General features: G+C 39.6%; 2 protein-coding genes across 4 annotated transcripts in view; one reads left to right on the top strand and one right to left on the bottom strand.

Moving 5' to 3' along the window:
• The first annotated feature begins 797 nt into the window (after positions 1–797).
• LOC112055071 (uncharacterized) lies at positions 798–19,991 on the top strand. Of its 2 annotated transcripts, none has more exons than XM_052888593.1 (15): positions 798–1,330; positions 1,995–2,769; positions 3,342–3,506; positions 7,200–7,354; positions 10,101–10,196; positions 10,915–11,035; positions 11,769–11,833; positions 12,551–12,690; positions 14,100–14,197; positions 14,388–14,460; positions 15,060–15,195; positions 16,955–17,078; positions 17,464–17,577; positions 17,683–17,984; positions 19,208–19,991. In XM_052888593.1, the coding sequence occupies exons 1-15, from the start codon at positions 884–886 to the stop codon at positions 19,295–19,297; spliced, it is 2,901 nt and encodes a 966-aa protein (XP_052744553.1). In that variant the 5' UTR covers positions 798–883; the 3' UTR covers positions 19,298–19,991. The 2 variants fall into 2 exon arrangements, with proteins under 2 accessions (XP_052744553.1, XP_052744552.1); XM_052888592.1 differs by having other exon boundaries at positions 799–1,330; positions 7,200–7,381.
• Positions 19,974–26,488, bottom strand: part of LOC112055070 (uncharacterized) — a 76,842-nt gene continuing 70,327 nt past the window's right edge. For both annotated transcript variants that reach the window (XM_024095059.2, XM_052888591.1), the window contains 8 exons: positions 25,688–25,839; positions 25,096–25,237; positions 24,786–24,883; positions 24,179–24,327; positions 22,998–23,180; positions 22,441–22,589; positions 21,671–21,783; positions 19,974–21,022 (listed from right to left, as the gene is read on the bottom strand). In XM_024095059.2, the coding sequence (XP_023950827.2) occupies positions 20,906–21,022; positions 21,671–21,783; positions 22,441–22,589; positions 22,998–23,180; positions 24,179–24,327; positions 24,786–24,883; positions 25,096–25,237; positions 25,688–25,839 (1,103 nt within the window). In that variant the 3' untranslated portion in view covers positions 19,974–20,905. The remainder of the gene's footprint in view (positions 21,023–21,670; positions 21,784–22,440; positions 22,590–22,997; positions 23,181–24,178; positions 24,328–24,785; positions 24,884–25,095; positions 25,238–25,687; positions 25,840–26,488) is intronic.

Raw genomic sequence — 26,488 nt, 5'->3', positions numbered from 1 at the left:
TCGTAATTGAGTAATTTGAATAAAGTATTTTTTTCATAGCCCTGTTTAGTTAGTTACGTACTTATTATAAAAAAAATAATGCGTTAACAAGTACTGCCTAAATTTTTTAGTACTCTTTTAATTTATAACAAACAGATACAAGTGAAAAAAATGTTATTTGATAGGTATTAATTAATATGCAACAGAAAGAGGTAGATAGTTAATATCGCGCGTATTGTGACTGTGTGATTAGTGTTGCTAACTTAGAAGTGAGTTTTTAAGTAAAGTGTTTTTTTTACAATTGATATAAAATTCGATTAGTAGTAGTTAATTCTCGATATAGTTCATCAACGGCCCATCCCTAGGATAACGTCACAACTAATGTCAGTGATGAATACGGCCATATTTGTTTACAAAATTTTGCAATTCTAAAAAAACGAAGTTTAAATTGACAAAGAAGATTTTTTTTGTATTGGGTACTTGTACCGATTCGTAAATCTATGCTTGTACCATAAACATAGATAGGTGTCAAAGACTTGTACGGAATCGTAAGTCTATGTCTAGAATGATAACCATTCTAGGATATTTGTATTCCACATTTCTTAATATCAATTATCGCCTATATACTCTTTGATCGCCTATATCTATTCATACGACAATATTTATTCTTAGTCTGAGATATTAGAAATATTCTCAAAAACTTTAGAACTCAGAACCGCAAAGCGTAAAGCCTGTTAAAAAAATCGTTTGTTATTGATTTTTTTGTTGACGACTGACGGTGACGTTTGCGTTTATATCTATAGTGATCTGTGAGTTGTACTTTGTTTATGTTTTGTCTGTGTGTGTTGATTGTGCTTTAAAGTTTAAACTGAAAATCGTTCTTTTCATAAATAAACTAACAAAAATGTTGCTTAGGAGGAATCTACTTGAAACATTGACAATAACATCGTGCACCGGCACAGCGTTATGCATATTTCTGAACTGCGTGACCAGCATTTCGCCTATTACAGGCATATGGTTTCTGACTTACATATTATTTATGTTTATTAGTTCAGTCATCTGTAGTTTCAAGTTTATGCAATGGTTGCTTCATTTAAACAAGCCCATAAAGTATGATGTAGAAGGAATTTTGAGTAAGTATCCTTTCTTGGCCGGAGTTCTACCTCAAGTGGCCAAAAAGGTTGAAAAAGGCCAAAGTAAAGAGTACGACACTAACGAGCTGAGTATTATTACAACTGTGCTGGAAAAAAGGCTGGTGTCGTCGTGGTACGTGACCTACATATCCGAGGAGATCGGCTTTCCCTTTGCGTGCAAGCAAATGTTAGATCAGATGATTTCTAAGGCATTTCAAGTAAGTATTGGCATAATTAGTCCAGTACCCTAAGTGTTCATTTACATGAGCAGTAACTACCGCCGACTGCAGTCGACTGCCGTCGGCGACGTGTCGGCGACACACGCCATTGACTGCCACCGAGACATCTGCGACTGTCAATGTTGGTGACGGTAGCAGTTGCTGCTCGTGTAAATGAACCCTAACCCATAACAAGGCCAGATCACCCTATATGGTATCAAAGAGGGTATGGAGCGTAGATCACTCTGCTCTAATGCTGGTTTGTTTCATATAGAAATACTAAAATTGTGATTAAAAAATTAGAAGTGGGGACAAGAGTGTGAAAAATACTATCAACATGTTCCTATCTATCATACTAAAAATATCTCATCAAAACGGTCAAGTCATATCAGGGAATTGTAGGAAGATTTTTATATATATTAGAAAATTAGATTGTAGCATTGTCTCAGACTAATGTTACTATACCTAAGTGGTTGCTAGAAAACATAGGTTGTTACTGGCCACTTCTATAATTTTTAATATTTGTTTTTACAATTTTTTAGTTACTTTTAATTTTATTTCAAAATTTCTGGATTATTAGTTTGGTTTTTAAATCTGTGTAGATAACGTTCATGAGTTACACAGATTTAAAAACTGCAATAATAAAATATATTTTATTTTGCAGATTTGTGACAAAATTGAAACTAAAGATGTGTATGTTGACATTTGTGCTATACTACTGAGCCATCTAAAAGAATACAAAAAGGCAATAAAGAGACATGAAACAAACCCTGAGGCCAAATTAGAATCCCTTTACAAAAAGATTCATCCCATCTCAGAGAATAATATTAAAAATAACATTTCTGCTGATCATTGTATTAACTTACTACGCATAGTTTTAAAAGAGTTGGTGCCATGGGAACTATGGGATACACCATATTCTGAATTGCTTGTTCGAATCCTTGCAAAAAAACTCAATATATTCATTGAAAATACTATATCCAATCCTATATGGCTGAATGATAGACTGTTAACAATTTTAAATGTACCAGAAAATAATATTGATGGGAATGAAGAAGAAAAAACAGGAACAAAAGAGAATGCTGAGAAGAAAAATAAAGAAAAGACTGGCATAACAGAACAGGAGTCCATTGATAAAAAAAATATAGCAGGTAAAGTTTCAACTCAACAAGAAAAAGACACGGTTATTTCAAATACTGCAGAGAAGAAAGAGACTAATATTGAACCACCAATAAAGACTATGAAAACACCAAGTTTGCCTAAAGCTACAGAGAGTCCAGTGCATATGCAGAGAATTGTTGAAGAGCAAGATGTGAAAAAGCAGGATGTTGAGGATATTGCATCAGAAACTGAGCCAGTGGAGATTAAACCGATATTGAGAAAAAACAGGGGCCGACAGGGGAGGAATGAAGTCAAAATTTATGATAGAATCATTGAAGGTAGAATTTCTTATTAAGAGGATATTTAAATTAAAGATAACACAATCTTATATTGGATGCAATTATTTCTTTTTTCAACATTTTTAAAATGTGAAAAAAGAAATACTCGTTAAAATATTGTATTAAAGTTCGTTTCATGTTGGATGGTGCGGGTGACAGTTTGTTTCACTCTTGAAAGTCGCGAAAGAAAATTGCGATTTATGATAATAGTAAGTATTATGACCGTCATGTAGGCAACTGTCATCATCACTACTCATCACTACTCATGCTATCTGAAAAACACTTTATTGTTTGTCTGCAAACTTAACATGAACAAATTGTAATTGAATGCATAGTACAGCAAAATGAGGCGAGAATCACATCTTCGTATTATGCAGCATAACTGGTTGAGTAGTCTGTTCTGATTTTTGCACCACTTGACTGACATATTCAACATATTAGTATAATCCCAAATCTGTGTTTATCAATAAAACAATGCCACCATTCAACAATTAAGCTAATAATCTTTTTTTCTGATTGCTTATTTCCTGTATGGATTAAGTTAGTGGCAACACTTGGTAACCCTTCATCAGGCAGTGTGAAGACGTGGGAGACGGACATGGACCTGCAGTGCATCAGTGTGGGACAGGACCTGCTGGCCAGCCTGGACGAGATGACGCTGAGCCGGCTGTGGGGGCACGAGGATGCTGAGCACAGCCCCAGTCTGCGGGGCACGTCGCCACAACCTTTGTGGTTTGGTAAGATGCGAAATTTTTGTTTGCTTTTTTTTAAAGAATATTTGTCATGTCTTTTTAAATATGAACAATATTCCATTCTTCTTCAACTAATCGGGAAAGACTAGTAGGGGTGGTTACAACAATAGTATGATGGCCGGGACCAGCGCCGGACCGAGGTAAATTTTAGAATGGAGCGAGATCCAATTATGGCGCCTTTCCTGTTTGCTCCTAACATTATATACTAGGGACGTTTGAAAAGTTCGTAGCCTAATTTATATCGGAATGTCATACATTTTTAACCAACTTCAAAAAAAGGAGGAGGTTTCTCAATTCGACCGTTCGATTTCGATTCGATTCAAGCCGTTTAAATCATAAAGATTTTAACTGGATTTTCAGATTCAGATACGGCTTTAATTAACACAGCACTAACTTGGTACCGCCTTCAAAAGGATCAAAAGGTAGCACATACGATGTTATGTTTCGCTTTTAATTTAATGGAAACTTTTTTATGATTTTAAGGTCGGTTGTTCTTTTTTATTATTTTTTTTTTAAATTACCCTCATGTTAAAGCTACATTATTCAATGTATAGCTATATTAATAGAATAAAATTTTATGCATTCATTTGCATTCGTTACGTTCCCCACGCGATCCCGTCAAACATTAAATCAAATTTTTTAACATGAAAAAAAATCGAGTATCTTAATCTTAATAATAAACTTAATCACTGCAATGAAGAACTTGAAGAAAAAAGGTTTAGCAAAAAAAAAAACATTTATGAAGTCATGTTAAAAACTGAAGGTGAATTAGGGCCTTCGTATATATCTTGAACTTTATTCGGCCTTTGGCCGGCGGAGAATAAAGTTCGCGTTTTTTGCGCTTGGGTAAAATGCCCAGCCATAGTCACAGTCGGAAGCCCTATTACAAACCCCCGGCCGAATCTCGGTGTAGAATAAAGTGCGCGGCCAAAGGCCGCGCGTTTTTTGCGCTTAGGTAAAATGCCCAGCCATAGCTACAGCCGAAAGCCCTATTACAAACCCCTGGCCGAAGGCCGGTGTAATATAAAGTATGTTGCCCTGGAATATGCTTAATCTATTGGTGAAAACCGCATCAAAATCCGTTCAGTAGAACCAGAGAATAGCGCGAACATACAGACAGAAGGACAGCGTGTTGGAAAAGTAATGGCCTTAGTTTTTTGAGATTCACGGGATGTAATTACAGTGGATTACTAAAAAAAGGCGTAAATATAAACTCTGCTTAATAGTGAAATCTGCTGCGATGTTTCAGAGGACAAATTAAAGAAAAATGGCCATGGTCATTGAGAAGAAAAGTTTTGTTTCATCAGGATAATTTGCGAGTTTCTGCTATGCTTTTAACAAACGTGTGAAACGTTTGTTAAAAGCATAGCAGAAATTCATCAGTATAATTTAGAATTCTTACCTTACCACCATATTCATATGATCTAGTCTCGTCACCATCAGACTTTTATCTATTTCCGAAGCTAGAAAAAGCATTTATCGAGTTCAAAATTTTTATGAAAGTGGTCTATGCATTTTCTACGAGTTTAAAGAAAAAAAATAGCTGGTATAGAACAGTTTCCAGGCCAACAAAATAAGTGTATTGAGCTCTAAATAAAGTTAAAAAATAAATTAACTAAAAAATTTAACTTAAAAATAGGTTTGTAGTTTCCTGGTTTACTTAGGCTACGAACTTATGAAACGCGAAGATTTTGACCATACTCAGACCAATTGAAAATCAGGCACAATACCGTCTCTCGATCACGTAGTGCCCGGGTGCAATCATCACCCTAGCGCCCCGCCGCCGCCCGCCGGCGAGTGGCGCTTGGGCGCCCCTGAGATCGCGACATCCGGGTGTAACGCACCCCATGCACTATAGGTAAAGACTCTCTAGCTCACGTAGTGCCCGGGTGCAATCATCACCCTAGCGCCCCCTAGTACCAATAGAACCCGCGCGGCGAGTGGCGCTTGGGCGCCCCTGAGATCGCGACATCCGGGTGTAACGCACCCCATGCACTATAGGTAAAGACTCTCTAGCTTACGTAGTGCCCGGGTGCAATCATCACCCTAGCGCCCCCTAGTACCAATAGAACCCGCGCGGCGAGTGGCGCTTGGGCGCCCCTGAGATTGCGACATCCGGGTGTAACGCACCCCATGCACTATAGGTAAAGACTCTCTAGCTCACGAAGCGCCCGGGTGCAATCATCACCGTAGCGCCCTCTATTACCTGTATATACCCGGGTTAAAATCAACGCACTCCCTGCACCATAGGTAAAGAAAGACGCCTCTATTAGAAGTAAATTCGCGCACGTCGCGTTTATCTCTTCGCTTTAAATATAGATGATCGAAAATAAATAAATTTCTTTTCGATCTTGTCTTTACCATTTCGGCGCCCCCTAGGATTTCGATCTTGTCTTTACCATTTCGGCGCCCCCTAGGATTTGGCGCCTGGAGCGACCGCTCCGTTCGCCGTATTTACGGTCCGGCCCTGCCGGGATCAAATCACCAACTCATGATGATTTCTGCCCCTTTATGATTGAGCTATTGAAGCTTGTGTAATATAAAAAAGATTTTGTTTAGTCATTTAATTTGCAATGATTTTTTTTAAACACACATGTGTGCAATATGCAATAGTTTTATTTTATTGTCATGTATGTTTCAACCGAAACTTGGAAATATTTACTACTCTAAAACATAAAATTCATTTGAAACTGCACACTCAAAATTTATTTATTGCCAAAATGTGACATAAGAGAAACATTAAAGTAATTTGCTAACACCTGAAAATGTGTTATTCCACTTACTTACTATACACAGCTGTACCACTTGCTAATATAATCAAATGAAAATCAAATCAAACCAAAATCAAATCAAAAATCATTTATTTCAAGTAGGCTCGCTTTTTTGACACGTCAGTTGACTATTTGTAAAGATTCTACCACCGGTTCGAAAGGCAGGTTCTGCTGAGAAGATACCGGCAAGAAACTCAACAGTTGCTCTTTTGAAAAAGTCATACAGTATTATAATTTACAATTGATAACAATTACTGTTTACATTTCTTATAGTTTTACTTTCTGTGTGAAGGTGGAAGCTGATCCAACGGCCTCCAAGCATCTTTATCATTAAGGAACTCATCAATGTTTTAGTACCCTCGACTAAGTAAATGTTTTTTAACACATTGCTTAAAGCTATGCATTGGCAGGTCCATCACAGTCTTGGGGATCTTATTATAGAAGAGTACACCCAAACCTACAAAAGATTTTTTTACTCTTTGGAGACGATATGCAGAAATAACTAACTTATGCCCGTGTCTAGTAAGACGTGAGTTTAAAGACGTGGGTAAAAAAAAAGAAACCTGATTTCCAGAAATGAATTCGGTTTAATTTAGCATGCTGTATCAAAAGGTGAAAGCCGTGATAGCCCAGTGGATATGAACTTTGCCTCCGTTTACTGAGGGCGTGGGTTCGAATGCGGTCTGGGGCATGCACCTCCAACTTTTTAGTTGTGTGCATTTTATAAATTAAATATCACATGTCTCAAACGGCGAAGGAAAAACATCGTGAAGAAACCTGCATATAATTATCTGCGTGTGTCCTGCCAATCCACATTGGGTCAGCTGGTGGACTATTGGCCTAACCCCTCCCATTTTGAGAGGAAACTCGAGCTCAGCATTGAGCTGAATTTGGGTTAATTCTAAAGGTGAAGAAGACGCGATCGAGCTGGACGTCGAGGTCCCCCGGGAGGCGCGCAAGGAGCACCGAGAGCCCAAGGAGCTGAGCCCCAAGCCCGGCGAGCTGCTCAAGGACCTGCAGAGCACCGTGAGCCAGGCCAAGGCCAAGATCGGAGACCTGCAGGTGTTGACACATGTGCCACCGACCAGTGTATGTCCGCCGCACGATCTATCCGCTTTGCATTTACTTTCTTATGTCTGCTTGTTGTAAGGCTATGTACAGATGACGGCAAAAAACGCGCGTTCAAATAACCATACATATAAAAAACGCGTTTAAAAGCCAAAGTTGCAGTTGTATTATAGTATGGGAATATTTTTTAGAATCGATGAAGAAATACAAACGATAGCTCATTCGACGTTGAATAAGTAGAAAATTCTAAAAACGGCGTAGTTTTTGAACTATAGTCAAAAAGCTGAGGCCCCATTTCAGGGTTTTCTTTTTAGGTTATAAGAACTGCAATTTTGGCTCGCAGAAAATAAAAAAGAATACGCCGTTCTCAGAATTTTATTCCGCGTCGAATTACGTATCGTAACGAATATCCGCAGGTAAATTTTTCTTAGACATTAAAAACTAGGCCTTAATAAATTTAAACTGTTAACAGTTTAATCATTCCATACTCTATCATTTTCAAGCCCAAACAGGTCAAAAGGATGGTTCTGTTAAATATCAGCTTGATCTCAATTGATCATCTCACTATATGTATTTGGTGGATATCACAACATTCGGTGTCATCAAAACATTAAAACGCGCGATTATTTTTGACCATCTGAACATAGCCTAAATCTGTTAAATGATGCCTTCAATCCTCAGCTCGTTTCCTGTGGGTAAATACCCATTCACGGGTTAAACTACATTTATGCCGCGTAGCATGAACATTGTACGTGCATGGAAACCTGTGTGGGTTCCAAACTAATCAGGCATAATCTGACAAAAAACTGCATGACTTTTAGCCTTTTTGTCTAGTATTACGACAAACAGCTAACAATACCTTAAATAAAAAGGTAAAATTCAGTAAATAAAAGTAATGACTCTATAATACTATAAATTGGTGTGTAAGTCTCTATGTTTGTTACTTTTTCACGGCGCTGAACTCGCTGAAATTAGTTGATAACAAGGTTAAAATTAAGCTAGACTGAACCATGCATATCCCTACTTAAAAATAATCTATTTACTTTAATACATTGGAAGATGATTAAGATGAATATTAAATCTTTCCACACTATGAGTACTCATAGGTAGCTGCCGCAACTACTGAACGGATTTCGCTGAAATTACTAATTAAAATTGCGCTACACTAAACTATGCATACCCTTACATATATGTATTTACTTTAATATACCACTGAATACATAGGACGATATTAATGTTAAATCCGTCCACAGTATAAGTACTCATATGTACCTACTCGTGTAACTCGTATGAATGTGATCTAGATTAGTTGAGTAATGTAGTATTGCGACTTTCACTGCAAGATTGCATGTTACTAAATGTTACGCTTTGTTGGGAACTGAACTAGTATAGTTTGTTGATTTATACGGTTGATCTATTATAATAATCGAATAATTATATTTTAATCTAATTTTTTTTAAAAACGAAAGGTCACTCATTACGTAATCTCGAAAACCGTTTTACTTACAACGATGAAATTTGGCAGGGAGGTAGTTTATACTTAGTAGAGATCTGCTAAGAACGGACATTGCGACAAGGCCGGCTTAATCTCCGCGTCCGCTAGTTGTAGATATAATTAATAATTGAAATGTGATTTTTGATATTTAGAAATAAATTGGCAAATAAATAAACATTAAGAAACAACACAAATGTACTGCAGGCGTTTATATACTATACTATAGGCAGCAAGCAGCTGCAGGCAAATTATTATTCTAAAAAGTTTACAAGGAAAATTATAACTTAACTAAATATGTATATGATCGGCCATAGATTTGTCGTTGCAACGAATCACACCCATCACACTGCTGCAATGCGGGCTGGCGGGCTTAAGATATAATTTAAATATGACTAAATTAATCATGACCGTGATAGCCCAGTGGATATGACTCTGCCTCCGATTCCGGAGGGTGTGGGTTCGAAACCGGTTTGGGGTATGCCTCCAACTTTTCAGTTGTGTGTGTGTGTGCATTTTAAGAAATTAAATATCACGTGTCTTAAACGGTGAAGGAAAACATCGTGAGGAAACCTACATACCAGAGAATTTTCATAATTCTCTGCGTGTGTGAAGTCTGCCAATTCGCATTGGGCCAGCGTGGTGGACTATTGACCTAACCCCTCGCATTCTGAGAGGAGACTCGAGCTCAGCAGTGAGCCGAATATGGGTTGATAATGATGAAATTAATTATCATTATTTAACGACCACTATGAGATGTAAATAAAGCGCAGGAAGTGGAATTGATTAGGGCATGTCTTACGCCGTGCATCTGGTGTTGCACATGAGAACCTGCACTGGCATCTTAGTGGGGGCCGGACTAGACATAGTAGGCCAAAGGCTACATAGAAGCTTCTGAATTACTTCAAAGAAAGAAAAGCTCAATACCAGGCCCACCCAGACCAGGAATCGAAGTTCGCACCCAGGACATTGTGATCCACATTTTTTTATTCTTTGCAAGTTAGCTCTTGACTACAATCTCACCTGATGGTAAGCGATGATGCAATCTAAGATGGAAGCGGGCTAACTTGTTAGGAGGGTGAAAATCCATACCCCTTTCGATTTCTACACGACATCTTACCGGAACGCTAAATCGCTCGGTGGTACGTCTTTTTTGGTAGGGTGGTAACTAGCCACGGCCGAAAGCCTCCCACCAACCAACAAGGCAGTTAGATATTAGTGTGACATTACCAAGTACATTGTGTTCAGGACGAGGCAGCTGGTATGATGGAGGGGTTGCTGGACAAGGGTATCGCGGGACTCAAGAAGGGGCTAAGGTTCACAGGACTAGGGGATGATACGCAGGTAATTCCATTTTATTTATTCACTGTAAAAATCTCTTTCGTTTATAGACATTTTATTTTATGTAAGTAAATATTAATTCAAAAAATTTATTAAATTTCTGGCGTATAATCGCTTGAGAGATAAGAATTAATTCAATAACGCTTTATTTAGAGTACAATTTGTTAAAGAAAAATTAATATTTTATGTCAAGTAAAATCATCCTACTATTATTGTAAACGCGAAAGTTTGTCTGGATGTTTCTTAATCATTAACGCAGTAACTACTGAATCGATTTGGCTGTAATTAAAACGATGATAGATAATAATTTTATGAAATCCTGTTATTCTAGAATAGCAACTCTGTTCGCGTAAAATTCTGTTTTATTAGAAAGTCTGGAAGAACCTGAAGAAATGGATCTTTCTGGATTAAATTGTAGCCAATGCTCTGCTCCAAGATCTAATTTAACTGTATTCTATATCCAAATCGCTTTAGCGGATTAGACGAGAAAAAGTAACAGATTGACCGACTTACTTACGCATTTATAATATTAGTATGAATGGATATTCAATTTATCTATACTTATGTTATAAAGAGGTAAAGTTTGTGGTATTTATTTATCCTAGTATTCTAACTGGAACTACGCGGGTGAAACTGCGAAGCATCAGCTAGTTCATCATCATCATCATTATCAACCCATATTCGGCTCACTGCTGAGCTCGATTTATATTCTATTGTTAAGTTGGCAGCCTTCAAAGAGAAAGGTGGAGAGAAGATATCGCCGTCTGAGCTGTTCCGAAGCAAACCCAAACCGGAAGTGGACATGGAAGCGAAGGAGGCGTACATTTCTACCAACATGAAAGGTATGCATCTAAAATTCATCTTCACTACTCTTGCTCAAAAACACTGCCATATTACCACTCCACAGCGGGGATAAACAAAGCATTTCAGCCTCTAGGGGCTAAAGTGATTTTGTTTTTTTTTAAATGATTGTTTGTGAGAATATAAATGAAAAAGGTTTAATTCGTAAATAGTTTTATCATACATAGTTTTATTCGTAAATAGAAACATCATAGGTGGGTACGACTACATGGTATGTAAGGCCCTGTTTGTGATGATAAACATTTGAAATTGGAACGAAATGTTCTTCTTACGCATTCCACAGACAAGACGTTCTTGTCTGTTGAATCGTAGTGAAAAGTATAGTGTAACACGCGGGGCTAAACTCATTATAAACTCGGTTTCTATTTAGCGGCCCTCGCTTTTCGGCTCGTGCCCTAAAAATACCTCGTATGTAATGGGTCTTTTTAGCCCCTTGTATATCTTTTCTACTAGTTTTTTGCTGTACTTGATGGAAAAGGTATAATAGATCATCGAATTTTCATTTTTGCTTCTTAACACGGTCAGCCGAGCCGTGAATTAAATATCACTTGTCTCAAACGGTGAAGGAAAAACATCGTGGGAAACCTGCATAACTACTATATAGTCAACTGTGCTTGGCAGAGACTTGTGACCTCGCGTCACCTGCTTCTAAAGAAGAGCTTTGAGTAAAAGATCAACTAGTAACAGTTCAGGCATCAATGTATTGGTTTCCAGACGACAACAGTATCCCGATTCATCCCTTGGTGAAACAGCAGCGAGTGACGTCACAGGATAGTATGGTGAGTGCACATTACCATTTTTTTAATATCTTACCTTATCAGCCGATAGACGTCCACTTCTGGATATAGACCTCTTACATGGACCTCCAAGCACAACGGTCTCGAGCCGCCAGCATCCAGCGGCTCTCTGCAACCCGCTTAATATCCTCCGTCCACCTAGTGGAGGGTCGATCAACACTGCGCTTTCACGAGTGTGAGAGGTGCGAGGTCGCCATTCCAGCACCTTGGGGCCCCAACGTCCATCGGCTCTTCGAACTATTTTTAATAACATTTTATGAAAAAAAAAATACAATTCAATTCAATTACATTAGTTATGAAATGACAAGCGCTTTCTACCTTAATTTTTAATTTGTCGATAAACATTTCATATAGTCTAGACTCATATACCAATTTGAAAAATTCAACAATGATAAGCTATATTATCAGTTAGTAAGATAGGCTATAGTTTATCCCACGAGAACACATACGTATAGTGTTTTTCAGATAGGATGTTGTGATGACAGTTCGTTTCACTATTGAAAGATTGCCGCGATTCACGATAATAGTACGTATTATGAACGTCATAAGGCAACTGTCACCGTTCGTTTCACTATTGAAAGATTGCCGCGATTCACGATAATAGTACCTATTATGAACGTCATAAGGCAACTGTCACCGTGACCATGCTATCTGAAAACCACTTTAGTTGTGGGAGTATACAATACATTGGTACTCCAGCACAGCAAGCCCCGCGTGGAGTGGTCGCCGCCCGCGGAGCCGCTGGCCGAGTCCCCCGAGCCGCAGTACGAGGAGGCCGCCGACCTGTCCGCCAGCATCGCCAAGCTTCGCTCCCTGCTGCAGCACGTGGAGAGGCCCAGGTGAGGCTTTATATACTATCTTCCTTACCCCTACCCTATTTCTACCTTACCCAATTCTATACTTCAAAAAAGAGCAACTCGAGCAATATATCAACTAAAATCACGCGAGTCCCTTCATCAAAGAAATAGGCATTTTAACAGTAGCCTCTCAGTATATATTTAGCAGTATAGTCTATGTAAGACAAAATATTAATTTGTACAAACGAAAAGGAGATTTAAACCCACGTCTTACTAGACACGGGCATAAATTAGTTATTTCTGCATATCGTCTCCAAAGAGTTAAAAAATCTTTTGTAGGTTTGGGTGTACTCTTCTATAACAAAATCCCCAAGACTGTGATGGACCTGCCAATGCACAACTTTAAGCAATGTGTTAAAAAACATTTACTTAGTCGAGGTTACTACACTATTGATGAGTTCCTTAACGATAAAGGTGCTTGGAGGCCATTGGATCAGCTTCCACCTTCACACAGGAAGTAAAACTATAAGAAATTGTAATTGTTATCAATTATAAATTATAATACTGTATGACTTTTTCATTTCAAAAGAGCAACTTTTGAGTTTCTTGCCGGTATCTTCTCAGCAGAACCTGCCTTCCGAACCGGTGGTAGAATCTTTACAAATAGTCAACTGACGTGTCAAAAGTGCTTGTAAATTGATTGAATTTTGATTTACCCTCACACTAATTATTGTATTGGAGCTGGCTCGCTAGACGTTTCATGTCTGTCAAAGTATATGATCAACGATCTAATGCGATTATAAATACTGTGTCTATAGAATCGACGTTTCATAGTTGCTGTAATCGTGTTCGTCGGTTAAAGATCTTAGGTAAAGATACCTTTTTGCGTAGTTAAATGGTGAAAAAAAAAACGGCAAGAACTTCTACTTTAATATAAGAAATATACCAAATTTGAGCCCGTTTTCCTCAGAAAATGACAGACAATTTTGTTCGTAGATTTGGGTGCAATACTAGTCCTTACGATAATTGGTCTGAGACATTAACCCTACCCCTTTCTTGCCCTACCCCTATTGTAAGCTATCCTCTCTTTTAAGTTGGATCAAACCGGAAATACTCAGCGCACAAATTTGATTCAGCTTCAAAAATCAATTGGGTAGCTTAGGAGTCCATCGAGGACAAACATTGCGACACGTAATTTATACATACTACAATTAGAATTTATATGCACTGAATCTAAAATTTAGCATCACTATATTATTGTAAGCAGTTAAAATAATCTCCCAAAACAATATAATGCATTTTGTCTAATAAAACAAAAAAATTGCGAGCTACAATTCTGTCTATTGTAGTGTCTCGGGATTTAATAATCAAGTCATATCCGCCATGTTCTTGGTCTCGCTTTTAGAACAACAATGACACCAACAACAACAACACGCTATTGTTGTCCACAGCGGGAGGGAGGAGGTGTGGTGGGAGGGCGCGGAGGAGACCCGCGGCCGAGCGCAGAGGAGGCCCTCCTCCAAGCCTGTGGACACCGCCGCACTCGCCGGTACGAGTAGACTCAATCTTAACTAATATTATATTGAGATAAGATTTGATTTTTTTTGTTACTATACAGGATGCTCGGAAGTATTTCCCATAACTCTGCATATTTTCTCTCTTTTATACTCCATCCTATATCATCCTTGCACTCCTATTTAAAACAGGATTTTTCTAAGAAGGCTTGTATTTTTTTGCAGACGAGTATGACATGAACTTGGAAAGGAACGCGTCACCGGGACAAACCACTAATAATATGCAGAGACTTGACAAGTTAGTTTGCTTCTCTTCTACACCATTCTAAGTCTATGTGCTCTCTCTTTTGTTAAATGGCGACGAAACAAAACTCAATTTTCTGCTCTCTTTTCTTACTTGTAAACTAAATAGAATGAAATGTTGTGCTGTCTTCTTACGTGACGGGTAGCAGCGACAGTGATTGCAACATCATTATGTGGAGGAAACACCTCGAGCAGGTCCCAGGACTTGTGACCTTGAGTGTAGGTTTAAAGGATCCCTTTAGAATGCATTGACACTCACCTACCTTGCCCGATATGTTCTCCTTGCCTACACTAAACAATTTATGATCAATAATTACAGCATAAAACATTATTGCACAAAATCACTAACGCGACTAGCAGCGTGACGGTGTTCACGCTGCCTAACAAACAACTGAGCTCAAGTCATCAAATACCCTCTTATTTATACCATCCCCTCCACAATAACATAAATTATGAATGCTAATATCACCGGTAATCGAGGAACTCTTACCATTCTTTCATCATGTTGTAACGATAGACGAATTTTAAACGCATATTTTATTTTTTTTATATTTTGTCGCATATTATGATGATAATCATAGAAGGATACCTTAGGTTGTTCACTCGCACGGTGACGGGCGTGTTCAACTCGCTGCGCACGGCGGTGGGCGCGGAGGGCGCGGAGGACGAGCATCCTGCGCCGCGCCCGCTGCGCGACTGGACCTACGTGTGCACCTCGCCCGAGCTCAGCGTGAGTGTGTAGGCTACATTATTTATTTATAATATTATTACTTTATACATAATTAATTAATTTATTTATCTATAATATAAAAGTGAATCGAAAAATGCGTTGGTAAGCGCAAAACTCAACAACGCCTGGACCAATTTGGCCATTTCTTTTTTAAAATGTTCGTGGAAGTTCTAGGATGGTTTTTACGGCGAGAAAATCGAATATTTGCCGGAAAACCCATAAAAATAGCCCTTTTCTTTTTCCCATACAAATGATTTGTAACTAAAACGTAGTCAATTTGAGCTTTATTGTTATTGTATAAAGTTCATATTAATAATAATTAGAAAACGGGGTAGGGGTAGGGTAGTAGTGGGGTAGGGTAGGTGTATGGTAGGGGTAGGGTAGGGGTAGGGTAGGAGTACTTGAAAGTTTACATCGAGTTTCACGCGGACGAAGTTGCGGGAGTCCGCTAGTAATATATAATATTATATATTTTTATTTCAATATATATAATTATTTTAATTTATTTAATACATTCATTCACACTTACATACACACTTACATTACATACAATCATAATTCCACACTCACAAATTATTATAAACACATTTTACATATTAAATTTAATTCGTGCGCATACTCGAGTGAAACCCGTTGTATGTGGCGCGGCGGCCGACCTACGTCACGCGCCCGCGCTCGGTGCCGACAGTCGAAACCTACCCACTTTTCGTTCTCGGTGCGTTCGATTATTACGTTCGACTCGCGCGTAACCTTTGTGATATTATTGTTGTAATCATTGTAACTGCCTAGTAATTAAAGACCTTTTGATACCTTCACTGTGCTTAATTATATCTTCATCGCTGCCATAATAAATTAGTGCCAACGAGCCTAAAAGTGCACAGCAGCGCAGTACATTCACGTTCATTTGCTGGCGTGCCGTATCTTGCCGCCCGCTGCAATTAGCACTTCCGTTTGGACCCGCACTCTGGTACCAGGGTGACTAGGACTCGCGGACGAAGACTCTGTGTATGTGTGCAATGCTTTAATGCAGTTTTCTCGTATTATCGCCACGTTGCAACGATTTGCGGTACGGACGGCTTCAGTGTGCTCGTGGCGTTCGAGCCGTCCACATGTCTTGTTGTGTAATTCTGTATGGGTATGGGTATACTTGAGATAGGCGGGGAGAGTGATTTGAGTGGAAAAGGATAGATTTTGTTAACAGTCAAAGGCGCCTTTCACCCTACACACAACGTTCACAAGTGCGTGACTTCACTCAAAGTCATTCTCTGCTATTCTAGGGTCTTATTTTGGTTACAGTTTGATTTGTTAATTAAGTTGTCCTGACAAATGTTGTGAATCATAACCTTTGTTCGACATTAGTTTTCTTATTTTTTGTAATCACTTTTGGAACTAGGGATCTCGTTAAATACTTCAAACGTAATGATGGTAATTACTATACTTTCGGTGTAAATATTAAAAATTATGGTAAAAGACTGAAAGGCGAAAACTAGTAAGCAAAAACTTGCTTGACGTAATGTCACAGATATACACCATTATGGCGGATGTTTAATCAATGTTTTAAAGTTTCTTTTGGAGTATTTAAGTCTCAAAAATATTTTTTTATGATCTAATAGAACGACAATGAACAATTTAAGACCGTTTTAAAGTATCATCTATCCAAGAAAAATAGTTTTGCATAATAAACCTCAAGTCTATGTGAGTTACATTGACCGAGATGAGTAAACACTTTCGGAAGGTGAACCTTTGTAATTGTGTTCAGTTGGGCGCGGCTGTGGGCCGGTTGGTGGGCGCGCGACGCGCTTCGTGGCAAGTGGACACCGCGCTCGACTCCTTGCGCGACCTGCCCGCGCCGCCGCCGCCGCCTCTCGTACCCCTCGACTTAGGTATACACAAATAACTTTAATTTTTAATGTAGTAGATGGTACTTATTTTAGAATTTAAACTATCGTGAGTGTTATTCATATTAATTGATTATGAAATACGACTAAAACTCACGTGATATTAGGCATACTCCGACCTAATATCACGTGAGTTTTAGCCGTGTTTCATAATCAATTAATAAGATAGTACTTATGTTTACAACTTGCCACTTAAGTTAAGAGGTCTATGTCCACCCGTCCATCCACATAGACATTGAGTTAACGTCTTTATTGAGACCAAAGAAACAACATTTTGAAAAATAACGATTTTTATTCCCAATGCACTGATCCCACTTCTGAAGTGCAGTATCAGAAGTGGGATCGGCTTATCGCTCATGTTTCATTTCAGAGGAGTGGTGCAGCGGCGCGGGCGCGCGCTGGTGTGGCAGCTGCGAGCTGGCGAGTGCTGCAGGTCTGGCCTCCTCGCACCTCGCCTTCCGCCTCGCCACCATCCTTACCGCTGGTGAGATAAGATTTTCAGTACATATATCATATCTGTATCATTCTGAAGACTGGGCCCAATTTCGGACTTCTCCTTTATACATATTTAATTTTTTTTAATTCGTAGACGTGTCGGAGTCTCTGATCTGCGCGTGGCTGGAGGAGCTCACGGCGTGGCTCAAGGAGCAGGTGTTCGCGCACTTCCAGCAGCTGGCTCAGCCGCTGCCGCACGCGGAGAGGACTCTGCGCCGCTTCGACGTGCACCACACGAGCCGACTCGTGGTGGAGAACATGCCAGGTGAGCTGCACACAAGGAGCAGGTGTTTGCGCACTTCCAGCAGCTGGCTCAGCCGCTGCCGCACGCGGAGAGGACTCTGCGCCGCTTCGACGTGCACCACACGAGCCGACTCGTGGTGGAGAACATGCCAGGTGAGCTGCGTAGATTGTCTACGCGAGGTCTTTAGATCGATCGACTCGTGTCGTCACGAGCCGAAATAGTACGAAATGATCCGTGAGTTATGTGGGGAGTATCGTGACGTTCAATCCGTCCACGTCGTTTGTTTGATAATAATCCTTCATGGATTATTTTAGGATAGGCGGAGAAATTTACTTGAGTGGAGAAGGAGAGTGCTAACTAGTGTTAAAAGACGTCTTTAACCCTACATCCTTCGGTCACAAGTCCGGGTCTTCACTCAAAGTCATTCTCTGCCACTTGAGTTTATTAGTAACATTCACAGTGGGAATGAAATGAAAGGACTTGTCCCGATTTTGTATGGAGGCTGGGCCTTTATTCAACTCTAGCGTGTCAACTAAGCAAAACAAATTATTTTTATCTTAAAAGAACATAAAATATAAGGATTAAAACCCAAAATAAAAAAAAAATATTTTGGAACCCGCATTTTTTTTAATTAATTAAATAAAATGTATTTTTTTCATTAGCTGACTACATTAAATTAAGAATTTTTATCATAGCAACATGCTTGTAACTTACACCCTGACAGATTGTCAGTGATCTTTGCGTAGTAGCGTTCGTTTATGGTGTTTTTAAAGCAATTTAAGGATTTTTTTTGTTTATTGCTTCTCTGTCTACGATTTAATGTTTATTTTTAACTAGTCTTATTGACATTTGACAATATTACATGACATTGACAGCTTACACTGGATACGAATTCAATTCTTGGTGTTTTTATTGGCAGTTTTGAACATTTTTACTGTATTGTCTATGTTTAATTTGTAGACAAGGGAGCGAAACAAAAAAAAATATTTATCTAATGTAATAATTCTCTAACTGTTAAAATGAGTTATTTTACAATGGTGCTGAGGACCCTGATTTAAGTTTGATAAACCTGTATCTCAGAATCCTCGCTCTTCCTGCTTAGGATAAAAATAATTTTAACGATCTTATAGGATCTGGATGGAAATGAAAAGTAACATGCAGATATAATTGTGTCTGTGTGCGTATCTGTGTTTCTGTTTGCTGTGCATGTTTGTGTGTGTGTGTGTGTGTGTGTGTATGTGTGTTTCAGCGTGATTCTAATAAGCTTTGTTCTAGTTAATCTAATTTGTCTCAACATACCTGAATGTGGTTGTTAAAGGTTTTGTTTAATTCTTTGTCATCACTCACTTGACTTGATTGTTACGTTTATTTTCAGAAACGTATCTGTTCAGTGAGCAGACACTTTTGGAAGCCGTCGAGCTGGTCGTGTCGAGCTTCAGCCACGCCGACATCAACAAGGACGTAGTGTTCCGTACGCTCGACATACTCGTCGTGCACTTCAAAAAGTCTGCAGCTCTGCGGAACCCTTCTTTTGATAACAACTAACAAGAATAATTGAAACAAATATTAATTTGCTAGAACTGGGTGAATGTAACAGGGTCCTTTTTTGCTCTCTGGGCAATATAATAAATGCTTCTACGCAGAATACCAAATAAAACCCAGCGCAACCCACCGCATCTTAAAAATGTAATAGGGTCCTAGCCCAACCCTTGTCTAAAGAGGCTATAAAGTTGTTTAATTCAAGTAAGTTAGCGGTTAGTCGTAGGTAAATAATGTTATCTAATGTATAATGTGGCTCCTATAAGGTGCCATGTACAGTATTGAAATTCTCTGTATATAAAGAAAAAAAATACTCTATATCTCAAGACAACTGAAACCGATTTTAATGTCTTGTTCTTAATGTAAAACTTTTAACCTCCTTTTTGAAGTTTGAGAAACTAACTCTTTACTTTTGCTATTTTTCTGGTTCTTTGTTATCGTGTTGTGCAAATAAAGTGTAAATAGAATAAAATACTTATTTCTTGGTATTAAGCTCTCTGTATAACTTTTTGATCTCAAATAGCTTTAATTCTCGTTTTTTTTCTGTGTAAGTATAAGTAATATTGTAATCTCTAGGATAAGAGAAGTAAATAAAAGACAAGTTTTACCATAAACCATTATTTTGTCGTTTAATTTATCACTAACATAATATATTTATTTAATAAAACACACATTAAATACATTTATATCACAGAGTTTGTATGTATATATTTGTATAAATTATAAAAATACAAAGGTATAAGAAATATAACAATTTGAGCTTAATATTAAGTACAAAACTATAGTATTTGTCATATATGTCTCCGACTTAGACTTGGTTCAAAAAAATATCGATCTCATCAAGATTTGATAAATTAAAATTAATTTGATGCAATTAAAGATTGGACAAATTAAGTTCGATGGATTGGGACTTTGGTTGACATAAACGCAAAAACCACAAACAAATGAAGATAATTCAAGCATAAACGTTGCGTTGTCATTGGGTAAAATCTAAATCTTGGTAACTAAAGTTATAAAGTAATTACTTTTTGGGACTGTTTCTTTAAATTAAACATCATATAGGCAAGAATGATTAGGCAGTTTAGGAAGCTCAGAGGATTACTTGTCTAATTTCAACAATATGCGTGCTGGAAAGCATAACTCCTTCAGTCACGATTTTAGTCTAGCACAAGCCTATTTTTTATTAAACAAAAAATCCTCCAAAATATGTCTTGCAAGTGTATCTTCTTACGTTACTGTATAAATTTTGTGTAGATAAGTAGCAATAGCAAGTAGTATCAAGTTGTCTGCTTAAAAATCGATTGAAATTTTGAAGACTAATAATGGCATTAGAATTATTCACTTCTCTTTTATTACACTTCTCGCTTATTTGCATCTATATTCACTCATCGGTACCAACTGTCAATGATAAATCTATTTATGAGACGCCATTTCCATTCTTAATCCGCACGGGTAGTACCATAATCATATTTCATTTTGTTTCGAATTCCTTTGGCTATATTTGCTGGTACAGTCTAAGCTAACAGCGCTGAGGTCACAATGACGTGATGCTGTCCAGCTCATTGCTGCATCTTCTCGTGAGGCGGGGGGTCACTTGAAGGTCGTCTACGGGATCCAGGATGCTGGTCCTCTCCGTAAAGTTTAGGAACATCTGGAGGACAAAATGTTAATAAATAAGTAATACATTTTCGAGGGCCAATGGTCCCAAGGTATCGCACGGTAAGGAAGGTGGAATGGCGACCACGCACTGAAAAATGCAGGGTTGGTCAACCCCAAAAAGTTAGACTGATGATATCAAGCGAGTGGCAGGGATTCGCTGGATGCAGGCGGCTTAGGATCGTGATGTTTGGAAGCTTCTACATAAGGCATATGTCCTGCAGTGGACGTCCATCGATTGATATAATGATAGTCAAAAGTTCGGGAGTAATAATTTGTAATAGCTACAATTTTGAAATGAATACTAAGTATAATAATTTTCAGGGTTCGTTAGCGAAGCCTTATGGAGTATTCATGAAACAACATTTTCATGAATAGTCAGTCTAATAATCTTTTTAGTTGGTACTTTTAAACAATAAGCCTTACAACCTTACAAAAGAAGACTTTTTTTGGCAACGCCTTAAAAGCCAGTTTTGAGCTTAAAAAAAATCTACGAGCTCTTTTTTGTCTACGATTATAATTTCTTAAACTATAATGGGTTTTACTGGGGTGTTTGAGTCAAACAGAGTAAACTTTTCAGAAATAGGTAATTGCCATATTTTCTCTAACTTTTATCGAGATTGTGGGTGAAATGATAAGTCACCTGATCGAGCGAGCTCTGGTTAACCGTGTAGTCCTCGATATCGCAGCTCATTTGCAGTTCCGCCATCAGTCGGAAGATGTCGCTGAGTTTAGTCACCGTCTCTTTGCCGTTTACTGGAAAATTAAAATAAAAATGGATAATAGATAAGTATTTATACGTTCATGTGAAGTTCATTCTTCGTTCATTTCGTTCATTTACTAACATTCAGTTTTTCATCAATATTGTGGGAACCATGGAATTTTCATACCGTGACCAAAATCAAGAATAGTAGGTATGCTTAGGCAATAAATGATAGGATAGGAGACTAATAAAACGGCTCTAAAAGTAAAATATGAATGGAAATATTGGAAGGGAGAGGCCAAGGCGAACGTCAAATCCAGGCCATTCTCATTAAAGGTCAGGTCAAGAGTACCCTAAACTGATGAACTTGTATAAAAGGATTTAAGAGAATAGAAGAAGCAAGGGAAATATACCCGAATTTTAGCAAGTAGAAGTACGTGGTCTCTGCCTACCCCTATGGAAACGATGCGTGATGATATGTACTTATGTATATCATCATATCACGAAATATCGAAAACCGCTTGACGTGGAAAAGTGGAATTTGGCAGGGAGGTAGTTAGTTAATTGACGTCCGCTAAGGACAGATTTTGCGAGGGCCGTATTAAGGAGGTTGTGGCCATCTCAATATACCAGTGATATACTTAGCAGTATTTCGGATTCTGGTTCAGAGACTGATCTCCGATACACAAAGGAAAGGACAAAAAGCGTACCAATGGAGTGCGTGGGCAGCAGGAAGTGCAGCGCGGCGTGGTGCAGCACCCGCAGCTGCGCGTGCGGCGCCAGCGTCGCCACACGTCGCCACACGCCGCGCGCCGCGCCGCGCCGCACGCGCGTCGCCACCACGTAGCCGCCGCCGAAACTGTCACACGCACACTTCGATCACTTGTTCTAGCAATATGATTTAGTAGAACCAACGCAGTAGACCTCCTGTGGCATGTATCCGTATCCACAAGGCCTCAGCCTTAGAAACTAAAAGAACTAGATCGAGGGAGCAAGGTCCCTTAAGGTCCTAATCTGAAGCTTGACACGAATTTTCACGAAAGTTGTACATATTACTTACTAGCAGACGCCACGCGGTTTCGTCCGCATAGTTCCTGTTTCCATAGGAATACGGAGATAAAATATAGCCTATAGCATCCGGGGATAGTGTAGCTTCTCAATAGTGAAAGAATTTTTCAAATAAGTTCAGTAGTTCTGCAGCCATTAAGCATTCAATGCAAACAAACAAACAAGTAAATCTTTCCTCTACAATATTAGTATAGATTACCGTCTCAGACAGTCGTCCAGCGGCGCCAGCGCGCGCAGTCGTCCCGCCTGCAGCAGCGCCACGCGCGCGGCGAGGCGGCGCGCGTCGTCCAGCGCGTGCGTGGACAGTAGCACGCCGCGCCGCGTCGCGCACGCGCCGCGCACGCCGCGCGACACGCACGCGCGCGAGCTGGGGTCCATGCCGCTGGAACAGACTCACATCGTCAGCTCCCGCTGTTGAATATTGACCTCTCGGAAGGTCTATCAAACTAGGAGCCGATGGGTGGTCTTGTAGAGCTCCACGTAAAGGAGAATTTTTAACTTTATAACAAGTTGAGCAGTCTTGTAAGATACAACATGCCTGGCTCAAATTGAAGCCATCCTTAACTACAAGCCACTTACACCTCTTTCTTCCGACCCTTCAGACCTGTCATGCTTAACTCCTGCTCATTTTTTGATTGGACGACCACTTTTATCGGTACCTCGTCCTCCTGTCAGCGACGTCAAGATCAGCGCCTTGGACCGCTGCCAGAGGATTCAGAAGCTGTAGCAACACTTCTGGGATCGATTCTCAATAGATTATGTACTCGAATCTCTTCTTTAACAACGAACTCGACGGCAGTCAGCGAGTCCGGATTTGCCGCTAGGCAGCTTGGTCCTTGTTGTTCTGTGACTGCTCAGACTAAAACTTTAATTTAAAAAAAAATGCACTCTTGCAGAAACGGAGTTTCCTGACCAGGAGAGGCATAATCACTCGTGCGTACAATACAATCTACCTACTGCCTCTTGAAAACTCCTGAAAACTTGGGGAAGTATACAGACTGGATATACAGAGTCGATATTCCAGTCATTGTTCGGCTTACTGTTGATCACGAGTCTCCTCTCAGAATGAGAGGAACTAGGCTAATAATCCAACACGCTAGCCCAATGTGGATTGGCAGACTTCTCATACTTGGATAGATTTAAGAAAATTCTCAGATATGCAGGTTTCCTCACAATGTTTTTCCTTTACCGTCTGAGACTCACGATATTTAATTTCTTAAAATGAAAACTTGGAGGTCCGTATTCAGAACCTACGCCATCCGAATCGGAGACATATTATCCACTGGGCTATCTTGTCTCTAGGAGCTCGGCTCGGGTATGATATTTACACAATGTTTAGATACGTAAAAGGGGAGACCCATGAAAGCCTTGAAGGTATACCTCGTGGGCTCGTCGAGCAGCACGAGCGGCGCGCGGCCCATGAAGGCGAGCGCGGTGCACAGCTTGCGCTTGTTGCCGCCGCTCAGCGCGCCGCTGCGCACCGAGCGGTACTTGCTCAGCTCGAACAGCTCCACCGTGTGACGGATCACCTTGGACAACACAGCCATGGTATAATATAAAGCTTTTTTTTAAAAACAAAAGAATATTTGTCATATATTGCAGTTAATATGACCCTATGAGTCTGGCCCCTTCACCGCTGATAAACTGAGGGTTCACCAGTCACATAGGAATAGGTATAACTTGAAAAGCCAAGAATTATTTTTCTCGGTCACGGTTCTCGATTGGAATCCCTACCAAAATACTGAATTTATGAAAAACTATTTATGAAATTTCACATTTTTCGCAGATAGCAAAATACTAAACATTTGTTGTGGCACCTAGATCCTTATGAAATCTTCAACGTAGGTTTCACTCAGACACCGGTAAATCCTAAAGAAATTTTGAATCTCTATATTGTTCAATTGCAATTAAACATTATCGATTGTAATAAGCTATTTTTTCAGTTGATGGAATATTTGAAAAAATGTTGATGGATGTATAAACTCACTTCTTTCTGATTGGTGATCCCCCTCAATCTGCAGTAGAATTTTAAAGTTTCCTTCACTGTGAGGTGTGGATCTATCGCGTCACTTTGAGGGCAGAAGCCTGTAAGGAAAAGTATCATTGAAGATGTTCCTAAAAAAGGCAGCCAAAATGTTCAACATGAGGCATTTTAAATCACCATTCACTTATACTAATATGAGTACTAAATTCTTGAAGTATCTAATAAAAAACCTGAAGGCTGCAGCAGCCAACAGCATTGAGCACTCTCATCGTTCTCTCCCAGCAGCGCGAGCACTGTCACAGTCGACACTCACTGATGAGTCCCTGGCAGAGGTCCCTGGGCGAGCCCTGGCGCGTGTGCAGGAACACCTGCCCGCCGGAGGGCCGCAGCTGCCCCGTCAGCATGGCGAACGTCGTCGACTTGCCCGCGCCGTTCTCTCCCAGCAGCGCCGTGCACTGTTACAGTAAGAGTGACGTGAATAGACCAATGGGGTCACTTATGGAGGGCAAGAAAGAAAACTATATTGTTAACTGAACATAGCAAGGCACTGAGTGAAAACTGCTACTTCTGCGGCGAGGAGGACCCCGAGACATGCGATCTTCGAGTGTGCTGGCTACGCTGATCTAAGAACAGAGGCCAAGGGGCCAAAGGGAAAGGTGGTAAACGCGCAAAACCTCATTGCACGCATGCTAGCAGACGAGGAGGAATAGAGGAAGTACTCACAGATGCTCAGGGCTATTATGATTAGGAGAGAAGAAAGAGGACGGACTGAAAAGAAAGAGAAATGATAAATAGAAAATCAGTACGATGTTCCGCATAGCGGTTCCGTACTGACCGGTAGAAAAGGAAAAAAAAACTAAACATATGACATATTGAATCAAAGGACTTGGAAGTGTCCGTGATACCTGTCCGGCGGGTATCCCGAGCGTGAGCGCGCGCACGGCCGCTCGCTCGCCGTACGTCTTGCGCACTCGCACGCACGCCGCGACGTCCTCCTGCGGGCTCGCCGCGCGCTTGATCGAGCCGTTCTTTATCACGTCCTCCGTGTCCACGAAACCTTCACATGATTTAAAAAAAACAATAATAGTCATCATCATGACCACTGCAAAGCCAGGCCTTGAAAATGAAAAGGCCTTTGTCCTTTTGGAAGAGAAGATAGCTTAAGATCATCATGAAGCAGATTTAGGGTGATGTTTGATTTTGTAACGGACTACTGTCAGACGTTAATGATAATGACCAGCATCGAAGGCTTAAGGTGCTCTTCGAGGCACTGGGCTATCACTGTTAACTTCCGTACTCCAGGATAATAATTTTTATTTTATTTCAAACTAGGCGGACGCCCCGCGGTTTCACCAGCGTCGTTCTTATTTCTGTGAGAATACGGCGATAAAATGTAGCCTTTGACACTCACAAAAACGCGGCTTTTAGTGGTAATAAGATTTTCCAGATCCAGAGAGTACTCTCTACGATTCCACAAACTTACTTCGTTATAATACCTCGGCTTTCTAGTGGTAAAAGAATTTTCAAAATAGATTCAGTAGATCCATAAATTACCCCCTACAAATCTAAAAACATATTTCTGTATAATATCACTGTGGATGTTGATAGGTAGACAGGAATTCCATGGCTCGATCCAGGACTCGAAACAACAACTTTGTGAAAACGAAAAATAACTGCCTCCAGTCTGATAATGTCGATATGTAATT

Source organism: Bicyclus anynana, chromosome 23, assembly GCF_947172395.1.
Source record: "Bicyclus anynana chromosome 23, ilBicAnyn1.1, whole genome shotgun sequence".
Taxonomy (NCBI): domain Eukaryota; kingdom Metazoa; phylum Arthropoda; class Insecta; order Lepidoptera; family Nymphalidae; genus Bicyclus; species Bicyclus anynana.
This window is presented reverse-complemented; position numbering and strand designations above follow the sequence as displayed.